We start from the raw sequence: 12,500 nt of genomic DNA, 5'->3' as shown, positions 1-12,500 counted from the left end.
CAGGTGGGAAAGGGCGGTGAGGAGTGCAATAGAGATTGCATCATATGTGGATCTGTTGGGGCGGTATGCAAATTGGAGTGCGTCTAGGGTTTCTGGGATAATGGTGTTGATGTGAGCCATGACCAGCCTTTCAAAGCACTTCATGGCTACAGACGAGAGTGCTATGGGTCGGTAGTCATTTAGCCAGGTTACCTTGGCGTTCTTGGGCTCAGAGACTCTGGTGGTCTGCTTAAAACATGTTGGTATTACAGACTCAGACAGGGAGAGTTTGAAAATGTCAGTGAAGACACTTGCCAGTTGGTCAGTGCGTGCTCTGAGTACACGTCCTGGTAATCCGTCTGGCCCTGCGGCCTTGTGAATGTTGACCTGGTCTTACTCACATCGGCTGCGGAGAGCGTGATCACACAGTCTTCCGGAACAGCTGGTGTTCTCATGCATGTTTCAATCTAATTTGCCTCGATGTAAGCATAGAAGTAGTTTAGCTCGTCCGGTAGGCTCGTGTCACTGGGCAGTTCTCGGCTGTGCTTCCCTTTGTAGTCTGTAATGGTTTGCAAGCCCTGCCACATCCGACGAGCGTCAGAGCCGGTGTGGTACGACTCGATCTTAGTCCTGTATTGATGCTTTGCCTGTTTGATGGTTTGTAGGATGGCATAGCGGGATTTCTTATAAGCTTCCGTGTTAGAGTCCCGCTCCTTGAAAGCAGTAGCTCTAGTCTTTAGCTCAGTGCGGATGTTGCCTGTAATCCATGGCTTCTGATTGGGGTATGTACGTACGGTCACTGTGGGGATGACGTCATCGAGGCACTTGTTGATGAAGCCAGTGACTGATGTGGTGTACTCCTCAATGCCATTGGAAGATTCCCGGAACCTATTCCAGTCTGTGCTAGCAATGCAGTCTGTGCTTCTCCAGAGTTTAGCATCTGCTTCATCTGACAACTTTTTTATAGACCGAGTCACTGGTTCTTCCTGCTTTCATTTTTGCTTGTAAGCAGGCATCAGGAGGATAGAATTATGGTCAGATTTGCCAAATGGAGGGAGGGGGAGAGCTTTGTACGTATCTCTGTGTGTGGAGTAAATGTTGTCCAGAGTTTTTTTTCCCTCTGGTTGCACATTTATTAGAAATTTGGTAAAACAGATTTAAGTTTCCTTGCATTAAAGTCCCCGGCCACTAGGAGCGCCGCCTCTGGGTGAGCGTTTTCTTGTTTGCTTATGACGTAATACAGCTCATTCAATGCTGTCTTAGTGCCAACCTCAGTCTGTGGTGGTTTGTAAACAACTATGAAGAATACAGATGAAAACTTTCTAGCAAGATAGTGTGGTCTACAGCTTATCATGAGAAACTCTACCTCAGGCAAGCAATAGACTTCCTTAGATATCGTGCACCAGCTGTTATTTACAAAAATAAATAGTCCGCTGCCCCTTGTCTTACCAGACGCTGTTGTTCTATCCTGCCGGTACATCGTATAACCAGCCAGCTGTATGTTGATATTGTCGTCGTTCAGCCACGCCTCCGTGAAGCATGAGATATTTATAGTAGTAGTATATAGTAGATAGTAGATAGTTTTGAATGTCCCGTTGGTAGTTTATTCTTCCGCGTAGGTCATCGTTTTTATTCTCCAAAGACGTTTGCTAGCAGAATGGAAGGAAGTGGGGGAGGGGTGGGGGGGGGGTTTATTCGATCGCCTACGAATTCTCAGGATCACATCAGCTGATCACCGCTCAGGACCAGGCAGTGGGGGAGGGGGGGGGGGGGGGGTTCAGACATTAAGGAAGCATAGTACCCTATCTCTAGTTATGCAACTTTAAATGCTGTATCTCATTCAAAGGGATGTGAGCAGCAAATGATGTGCTTGGAATGATGTGCTTGGAACGTGCAAACCGTTTCTGTTTTCATTTCCAGAGGGGAGTCAATCAGCCAACTGTCTTACAGTGCACGATTTATTATTTGGGAAAAAAATATTGAATTTTCAACATTCTTGTCCAACGATCCTATTTCCTGTCCCTGTTGTAATTCCAGACATTGGTCAGATGCGTCCTCCTCACGGCAGCGTGACTCCCCAGAAGAACAGCAACCTTCTGGTCATCATCGTGGTCTCCGTCGGTGCCGTTACCGTGGTAGTGGTTGTCATAGTAGCGCTGATCTGCACCCGGCGCTCCTCCGCACAACAGAGAAAGTAAGTTGGACCTTCTTCTTCTCCTTTCCTTTTCTCTCATCAGGCCCCATGTTTTCACAACTGTTCCCCCCCTCTTTATAAACTCTCTTTGTTCTAGAGACATGGGAACAGAACAGTTGAACCTCTGAGGAGATATCCCTCAGTTGGGCTGAGTCCCAAATAGCACTCTATTCCCATTAAAGTGCACAATTATATATTTTTTTACACTACAGAAGTAGTGCACTGTTTAGGTAATAGGGAGTCATTTTGGACACGCTTTTGGACTCTACTGCAGTTTGCTAGTAGCTTATCTTCTCTCCTTTCCAACCCTTAGCTCTGGGATGACACTCTGTTAACGTGTTACGCTGTTTGATATTTACACAGTGCTAGTTATCTGAGAGGAGGGAGGGAGGGAGAGGGGGAGGGAGGGGGGAGGGAGGGATGGAGGGAGAGGGGGAGGGAGGGGGGAGGGAGAGGGGGAGGGAGGGGGGAGGGATGGAGGGAGAGAGAGGGAGGGAGTGGGGAGGGAGGGAGGGAGAGGGGGAGGGAGGGAGAGGGGGAGGGAGGGAGGGAGAGGGGGAGGGAGAGGGGGGAGGGAGGGAGAGGGATGGAGGGAGAGAGAGGCAGGGAGGGAGGAGGGAGGGAGGGAGAGAGAGGCAGGGGGAGGGATGGAGGGAGAGAGAGGCAGGGAGAGGGGGAGGGATGGAGGGAGGGGGGAGGGATGGAGGGAGAGAGAGGCAGGGAGGGAGGAGGGAGGGGTTGTGGGGGAGGAAGGGAGAGAGAGGCAGGGAGGGAGGAGGGAGGGGTTGTGGGGGAGGAAGGGAGAGAGAGAGAGATTCTCTGTCTTGTTCTGTAAGTTGGACTTCTGACAGTACAGATCTTACACACCCTGCTATTAGTGAAGACCTTCTGATACTTTATTCATTAGATCCTTTCAACACGTGTGGGAGAGAAAGCAAAGCGAAAGTTCAGCTAGTTCATTAGTGTGCGCGTGTGTGTGTGTGTGTGTGTGTGTGTGTGTGTGTGTGTGTGTGTGTGTGTGTGTGTGTGTGTGTGTGTGTGTGTGTGTGTGTGTGTGTGGTGTTCTTTGGATGCAACTCAGCATTCTTTGTCCTCCAAACCCGACGAGTTGAGTTTTTACCAAAAAGTTATATTTTGGTTTCATCATATGACATTCTCCCAATCTTCTTCTGGATCATCCAAATGCTCTCTAGCAAACTTCAGACGGGCCTGGACATGTACTGGCTTAAAACCTGGATATATTATCAAATAGATATTTGAAAAACACCTTGAGGATTGATTCTAAACAACGTTTGACATGTTTCTGTCAATAATATGGAGCTAATTTGGAATATTTTTCGGCGTTGTCGTGACCGCAATTTCCGGTCGATTTCTCAGCCTAACGTGAAGAACAAACGGAGCTATTTCGCCTACAAAAATAATATGGGAGTCTCGTGAGTGAAAACATCCGAAGTTCATCAAAGGTAAACGATTTAATTTGATTGCTTTTCTGATTCTCGTGACAAGGTTGCCTGCTGCTAGCTAGGCATGATGCTATGCTAGGCTATCGATAAACTTACACAAATGCTTGTCTAGCGTAAAGCATATTTAGAAAATCTGAGATGATGATTAACAAAAGGCTAAGCGGTGTTCCAATATATTTCACTTGTGATTTCCATGAATAGGAAGATTTTCTAGGAAGATTTATATCCGTTGCGTTATGCTAATTAGTGTCAGATGATGACAACGGTCCCGTTCACGGGATGGGGTGTCACTAGAGGTTTCCACCCCCATGCTTCACAGTAGGTATGGTGTTCTTTGGATGCAACTCAGCATTCTTCTTCTGGATCATCCAAATGCTCTCTAGCAAACTTCAGACGGGCCTGGACATTTACTGGCTTAAGCAGGGGGACACGTCTGGCACTGCAGGATTTGAAGCCCTGGCGGCCTAGTGTGTTACTGATGGTAGGCTTTGTTACTTTGGTCCCAGCTCTCTGCAGGTCATTCACTAGGTCCTCCCGTGTGGTTCTGAGATTTTTGCTCACCGTTCTTGTGATCATTTTGACCCCACGGGGTGAGATCTTGCGTGGAGCCCCAGATCGAGGGAGATTATCAGTGGTCTTGTATGTCTTCCATTTCCTAATAATTGCTCCCACAGGTGATTTCTTCAAACCAAGCTGCTTACCTATTGCAGATTCAGTCTTCCCAGCCTGGTGAAGGTCTACAATTTAGTTTCTGGTGTCCTTTGACAGCTCTTTGGTCTTGGCCATAGTGGAGTTTGGAGTGTGACTGTTTGATGTTGTGGACAGGTGTCTTTTATACTGATAACAAGTTCAAACACGTGCCATTAATACAGATAACGAGTGGAGGACAGAGGAGCCTCTTAAAGAAGAAGTTACAGGTCTGTGAGAGCCAGAAATCTTGCTTGTTTGTAGGTGACCAAATACTTATTTTCCACCATCATTTGCAAAAAAAAACTTAAAAAATCCTGCAATGTGATTTTCTGGAGAAAAAAAATCTAATTTTGTCTGTCATAGTTGAAGTGTACCTATGATGAAAATTACAGGCCTCTCTCATCCTTTTTAAGTGGGAGAACTTGCACAATTGGTGGCTGACTAAATACTTTTTTGCCCCACTGTATAATAATAATAGATAATCAAGTCTAGACCCGATTTCTCCAAATGCTTTTCCGCTAACGTGTTTTATTGTTATGCGTTTATATGAACCCTGAATTTAATTATACCTCTTCTCTTTTACAGGAAGTGAAAAGATCAATTAATAGCGACAGAGTCACACATTGTATCAGATTACTTCCCAAGCAACGTCACGTTTCTCTGAGTCCTCGACTTTAGAAGGTCGTAAGCTCAGCTTCTGAACGTCATAGAGACGAACCAAAGATATTCCCATGTACATCAGAGTATATTATTTCCCATGTACATCAGAGTATATTATTTCCCATGAACCACAGAGTATATTATTTCCCATGTACATCAGAGTATATTATTTCCCATGTACATCAGCGTATATTATTTCCCATGTACATCAGAGTATATTATTTCCCATGTACATCAGAGTATATTATTTCCCATGAACCACAGAGTATATTATTTCCCATGTACATCAGAGTATATTATTTCCCATGTACATCAGAGTATATTATTTCCCATGTACATCAGTCACGTCTTCTTCTGGCATTTTACCTCTTGTTTCTAGCCTAAAGCATCGCGGATTTATGCATAGTTTTTGATCAGTATAATCAATCGCGAAACAATCGTGACTTGCCACCTAAGTTGGGAACCCCTAATCTAAAGTACCCTCCTCGCCAAGAGCCCTGTCCTGTTCCCTAAAGTAAACTCCCTCTCTCCCTCCCTCTATGTCTCATGGGTCCATCTAACCTCTCTATCACGTCTCCCTCTCTCTTTTGACTCTCTTTCTTACACTCTCTAAGCTTTCTCTCTCTCCCTCCCTCTATGTCTCATGGGTCCATCTAACCTCTCTATCACATCTCCCTGTCTCTTTTGACTCTCTTTCTTACACTCTCTAAGCTTTCTCTCTCTCTCTCCCTCCCTCTATGTCTCATGGGTCCATCTAACCTCTCTATCACGTCTCCCTCTCTCTTTTGACTCTCTTTCTTACACTCTCTAAGCTTTCTCTCTCTCCCTCCCTCTATGTCTCATGGGTCCATCTAACCTCTCTATCACGTCTCCCTCTCTCTTTTGTCTCTCTTTCTTACACTCTCTAAGCTTTCTCTCTCTCCCCCTCCTTTCTCATATTCTTTTATCACTTCTATCTTTGTCTTTGTCTCTTTCTAACTCTCTCCCTCTCCCTCCCGTCTGTAGGAAGCGTGCCACCCACAGTACAGGGAAGAGAAAAGGTAGTCAGAAGGACCTGAGACCTCCAGACCTGTGGATCCATCATGAGGAGATGGAACTGAAGAACATGGAGAAGCCTGCCAGCGCCGCCCCCTCCGGACGCGATTCGCCCATCCAGGGTTCTATCCAGGATATCAGGTCTCAGTCTGTCAGTCACAGCCAATCAGGGAGCCAGATGGGCAGTAAGAGCAGCCACTCAGGTAAGACCAGGCAGAATGTTAGTGATGGTAAAGACAGAGTGTTTTTGGAATATGTCTTGACCCCAATAGACACCAATAATAGATGGTAACTAGTTATGTTGTCAACTCTTTGAAAACGTTCATGTTTCCTGCCTGTCTGTAGTTGTCGGTCCATCAACAAAACAATACATTCTCGATTGTTTTTAAAGGAAAATATGCATCAGAAAAGGGAGAAGAAGGATAGGATAAACTGTCTCTGAGGGGGAAATTGTCACCTTCTGTTATCATCATTCTCTCTTTAAAAGTATCTCTTCACATTGAAGGTGGCTGTTTCTCTGTGATGTTGTTCATAATATTTCTGTTCATAATATCTCTGTACATAATATGTCTGTTCATAATATCTCTGTTCATAATATCTCTGTTCATAATATCTCTGTTCATAATATCTCTGTTCATAATATCTCTGTTCATAATATGTCTGTACATAATATGTCTGTTCATAATATGTCTGTTCATAATATCTCTGTTCATAATATGTCTGTTCATAAAATCGCTGTTCATAATATCTCTGTTCATAGTATCTCTGTTCATAATATGTCTGTTCATAATATCTCTGTTCATAATATGTCTGTTCATAAAATCGCTGTTCATAATATCTCTGTTCATAATATCTCTGTTCATAATATGTCTGTTCATAATATGTCTGTACATAATATGTCTGTTCATAATATGTCTGTTCATAAAATCGCTGTTCATAGTATCTCTGTTCATAATATCTCTGTTCATAATATCTCTGTTCATAATATCTCTGTTCATAATATCTCTGTTCATAATATGTCTGTTCATAATATCTCTGTTCATAATATCGCTGTTCATAATATCTCTGTTCATAATATGTCTGTTCATAATATTTCGGTTCATAATATATCTGTTCATAACATGTCTGTTCATAATATCTCTGTTCATAATATCTCTGTTCATAATATCTCTGTTCATAATATCTCTGTTCATAATATGTCTGTTCATAATATGTCTGTTCATAATATGTCTGTTCATAATATCTCTGTTCATAATATCCCTGTTCATAATATGTCTGTTCATAATATTTTGGTTCATAATATATCTGTTCATAACATGTCTGTTCATAATATCTCTGTTCATAATATGTCTGTTCATAATATGTCTGTTCATAATATGTCTGTTCATAATATCTCTGTTCATAATATCTCTGTTCATAATATCTCTGTTCATAATATGTCTGTTCATAATATGTCTGTTCATAATAGCTCTGTTCATAATATCTCTGTTCATAACATGTCTGTTCATAATATCTCTGTTCATAACATGTCTGTTCATAATATGTCTGTTCATAATATGTCTGTTCATAATATGTCTGTTCATAATATCTCTGTTCATAACATGTCTGTTCATAATATGTCTGTTCATAATATGTCTGTTCATAATATCTCTGTTCATAACATGTCTCTTCATAATATGTCTGTTCATAATATGTCTGTTCATAATATCTCTGTTCATAACATGTCTGTTCATAATATGTCTGTTCATAACATGTCTGTTTCATAACATGTCTGTTCATAACATGTCTGTTCATAATATGTCTGTTCATAATATCTCTGTTCATAACATGTCTGTTCATAACATGTCTGTTCATAATATCTCTGTTCATAATATGTCTGTTCATAACATGTCTGTTCATAATATGTCTGTTCATAATATCTCTGTTCATAACATGTCTGTTCATAATATCTCTGTTCATAATATCTCTGTTCATAACATGTCTGTTCATAATATGTCTGTTCATAATATCTCTGTTCATAATATCTCTGTTCATAATATCTCTGTTCATAATATCTCTGTTCATAATATCTCTGTTCATAATATCTCTGTTCATAATATCTCTGTTCATAATATGTCTGTTCATAATATCTCTGTTCATAATATGTCTGTTCATAACATGTCTGTTCATAACATGTCTGTTCATAACATGTCTGTTCATAATATCTCTGTTCATAACATGTCTGTTCATAATATCTCTGTTCATAACATGTCTGTTCATAATATCTCTGTTCATATATCTCTGTTCATAACATGTCTGTTCATAACATGTCTGTTCATAATATGTCTGTTCATAATATGTCTGTTCATAACATGTCTGTTCATAATATGTCTGTTCATAACATGTCTGTTCATAATATGTCTGTTCATAATATGTCTGTTCATATATGTCTGTTCATAATATGTCTGTTCATAATATGTCTGTTCATAATATCTCTGTTCATAATATGTCTGTTCATAACATGTCTGTTCATAACATGTCTGTTCATAATATGTCTGTTCATAATATGTCTGTTCATAATATGTCTGTCATAATATCTCTGTTCATAACATGTCTGTTCATAACATGTCTGTTCATAATATGTCTGTTCATAATATGTCTGTTCATAATATGTCTGTGATGAAAATGCAGAATGTTTCATGGATTAGATTTCTTATCCAGATATAGAGGACTTTGGTGTTATAGTTAACAATGCAGTAAAGGCAATAATAGTCTGTTCTGATACAAATGTATTTGTTTATTTTCTTCACTTTGGTTGCCGAGGGAGGCTACTAACGCATACTCTACCAGACCAGGGGTCGGCAAACCGTGTTCCTGAGCTTTACGCAGCTCTTCAACCTCCCCCTCACGACTTCCTGGTTATTTTTTAGATTCCCCCCCCCCCCCCCCACCCCCCCCCCCCCCCCCCCCCCCCCCCCCCCCCCCCCCCCCCCCCCCCCCCCCCCCCCCCCCCCCCCCCCCCCCCCCCCCCCCCCCCCCCCCCCCCCCCCCCCCCCCCCCCCCCCCCCCCCCCCCCCCCCCCCCCCCCCCCCCCCCTCCACCCCCCCCCCCCCCCCCCCCCCCCCCCCCCCCCCCCCCCCCCCCCCCCCCCCCCCCCCCCCCCCCCCCCCCCCCCCCCCCACCCCCCCCCCCCCCCCCCCCCCCCCCCCCCCCCCCCCCCCCACCCCCCCCCCCCCCCCCCCCCCCCCCCCCCCCCCCCCCCCCCCCCCCCCCCCCCCCCCCCCCCCCCCCCCCCCCCCCCCCCCCCCCCCCCCCCCCCCCCCCCCCCCCCCCCCCCCCCCCCCCCCCCCCCCCCCCCCCCCCCCCCCCCCCCCCCCCCCCCCCCCCCCCCCCCCCCCCCCCCCCCCCCCCCCCCCCCCCCCCCCCCCCCCCCCCCCCCCCCCCCCCCCCCCCCCCTTGGGCGCCGGATAGTCAAAGTGTTCCTCATTTTAGAACCATTTCATTTCATGTGCCTGAAAGTACAAACTCCGCCTACCGGCGGTCCCTGAGTGCAAAATCAAGTGCACCTATGGGCCCACTGCAGGGCCAATCAGATCACTGTGTCTGCAGCTTCCACCAGCCCACATGGAAGTTGACGCTTTTGTGAGATTTCAAAACGTATCGCTAGAGAACAACTGTCAACAAATACAGCCGAGAGCTGCTTGTTTTACGAGGGTGAATTCAGTTTAAGATTTTATCACCACTGTCAACCCTTTTATGAGCCATAAACTCCTTATCCCAGCCTGTCCACTCCCAACATAGTGTTATTATTATCGTCTGGTGTCCTTTTTTAATAAATATCAAATAATATTTTCACGTCTCTTGTAATAGGAGCAGCAGCATGAATAGGTGCATGAGGCTGAAGTAATGAAGAGCCACTAGAGTTTCTCCGTCGTCTGGAAGACGTTTGTCCCCCTTTTTGTTGTTTTTTTTGGTCGAACCAGAGGGAGGATGAGAAGGAGCCTCTCTGCAACAAAAAACAAATATGTAACATCTGCTGTAGCCTACTGTATGTTCACTTTAATTCTCCCCTCTCATCTTCACCAATACTAGATTCTGTGGTAATTGGAGCCAACTGCTATCTGGGGTGTTGAATATCAGATATTGACTCTATTAGGCATGAAAATGGCTCACATTAGTTTATTTTTTCTTCTTATTATTTTTGTTTTGTTTTTTTAACCAAAATTACTTCAAGTCATAAAGGTTGCCGACCCTAAAGGTTGCCGACCCCTGAAGGTTGCCGACCCCTGAAGGTTGCCGACCCCTGAAGTTTGCCGACCCCTAAAGGTTGCCAACCCCTGAAGGTTGCCGACCCCTAAAGGTTGCCGACCCCTGAAGGTTGCCGACCCCTGAAGGTTGCCGACCCCTGAAGGTTGCCGACCCCTGAAGGTTGCCGACCCCTAAAGGTTGCCGACCCCTAAAGGTTGCCGACCCCTAAAGGTTGCCGACCCCTGAAGGTTGCCGACCCCTAAAGGTTGCCGACCCCTAAAGGTTGCCGACCCCTAAAGGTTGCCGACCCCTGAAGGTTGCCGACCCCTAAAGGTTGCCGACCCCTAAAGGTTGCCAACCCCTGAAGGTTGCCGACCCCTAAAGGTTGCCGACCCCTGAAGGTTGCCGACCCCTGAAGGTTGCCGACCCTGAAGGTTGCCGACCCCTGAAGGTTGCCGACCCCTAAAGGTTGCCGACCCCTAAAGGTTGCCGACCCCTAAAGGTTGCCGACCCTGAAGGTTGCCGACCCCTAAAGGTTGCCGACCCCTAAAGGTTGCCGACCCCTAAAGGTTGCCGACCCCTGAAGGTTGCCGACCCCTAAAGGTTGCCGACCCCTAAAGGTTGCCAACCCCTGAAGGTTGCCGACCCCTAAAGGTTGCCGACCCCTGAAGGTTGCCGACCCCTAAAGGTTGCCGACCCCTGAAGGTTGCCGACCCCTAAAGGTTGCCGACCCCTGAAGGTTGCCGACCCCTGAAGGTTGCCGACCCCTAAAGGTTGCCGACCCCTAAAGGTTGCCGACCCCTGAAGGTTGCCGACCCTAAAGGTTGCCGACCCCTAAAGGTTGCCGACCCCTAAAGGTTGCCGACCCCTAAAGGTTGCCGACCCCTAAAGGTTGCCGACCCCTGAAGGTTGCCGACCCCTGAAGGTTGCCGACCCCTAAAGGTTGCCGACCCCTAAAGGTTGCCGACCCCTGAAGGTTGCCGACCCCTGAAGGTTGCCGACCCCTGAAGGTTGCGACCCCTAAAGGTTGCCGACCCCTAAAGGTTGCCGACCCCTGAAGGTTGCCGACCCCTAAAGGTTGCCGACCCCTGAAGGTTGCCGACCCCTAAAGGTTGCCGACCCCTAAAGGTTGCTGACCCCTGAAGGTTGCCGACCCCTGAAGGTTGCTGACCCCTAAAGGTTGCCGACCCCTGAAGGTTGCCGACCCCTAAAGGTTGCCGACCCCTAAAGGTTGCCGACCCCTAAAGGTTGCCGACCCTAAAGGTTGCCGACCCCTGAAGGTTGCCGACCCCTAAAGGTTGCAGACCCCTAAAGGTTGCCGACCCCTGAAGGTTGCCGACCCCTAAAGGTTGCCGACCCCTAAAGGTTGCCGACCCCTAAAGGTTGCCGACCCCTGAAGGTTGCCGACCCCTGAAGGTTGCCGACCCCTGAAGGTTGCCGACCCCTGAAGGTTTGCTGACCCCTAAAGGTTGCCGACCCCTGAAGGTTGCCGACCCCTAAAGGTTGCCGACCCCTAAAGGTTGCCGACCCCTGAAGGTTGCCGACCCCTGAAGGTTGCCGACCCCTGCCTAGACACTACTCATCATTGGTTCAACTCCTTCTTCTTCTTTTGTCCCCCCTGTATCCGTTCATTTAGACAGGTGGAATCCCAATGAAAAAAAGGAATCTTATTTACAAGGGATCCCTGAGTACAATAATAAAATGTCAACAAAACTTCAAAAATAGACAATACATACAATAATGATTTTCCTTCCAGGGGGAGACAACGATGAGGCTTCCAGCTGTATCTCTACGTTAGAGCGCTCCCTAGCTGACAGGAGGGCGACACGTACCAAGCTGTTGATCCCCATGGACTCTCAGCCTAGCAACACCAGTAAGTTAACAACACACACTGACCGCTAGCACGCGTTAGTCAATCACGATCAGCCGGAATCCATCTCATAGAGAAAGAGAGAGAGAGAGAGAGAGAGAGAGACGGCAGAGACAGAGAGACAGGAGAGAGAGAGAAGAGGAGGAGAGAGAGAGAGACTCCACTGAGCTCAGATCAGAGATGTGGCTGGCAGGATGCAGACTCCTGAGATGGACAGCACTCTAACGGAAGGTAGACTCATCTCCGGGATCAGTTATTACTGAACAAACAGTCTAATCTGGATTGTAGACTGAACATAGACAGTCTAATCTGGATTGTAGACTGAACATAGACACTCTAATCTGGACTGTAAACTGAGCAGGTCTGGAGGGAGGCTACGGTT

General features: G+C 46.5%; 1 protein-coding gene across 1 annotated transcript in view; it reads left to right on the top strand.

Moving 5' to 3' along the window:
* The window catches only part of LOC109881724 (netrin receptor DCC-like), a 351,830-nt gene that overhangs the window by 285,771 nt on the left and 53,559 nt on the right, over window positions 1-12,500 (top strand). The window contains 3 exon segments of the mRNA XM_031802667.1: window positions 2,017-2,173; window positions 5,992-6,224; window positions 12,005-12,121. Of these exon segments, the coding sequence (XP_031658527.1) occupies window positions 2,017-2,173; window positions 5,992-6,224; window positions 12,005-12,121 (507 nt within the window).

The sequence above is a fragment of the Oncorhynchus kisutch genome, linkage group LG23 (genome assembly GCF_002021735.2).
Source record: "Oncorhynchus kisutch isolate 150728-3 linkage group LG23, Okis_V2, whole genome shotgun sequence".
NCBI classification, from domain to species: domain Eukaryota; kingdom Metazoa; phylum Chordata; class Actinopteri; order Salmoniformes; family Salmonidae; genus Oncorhynchus; species Oncorhynchus kisutch.
Note: the sequence above shows the minus strand (reverse complement) of the source record. Positions and strands in the feature narration are given on the sequence as shown.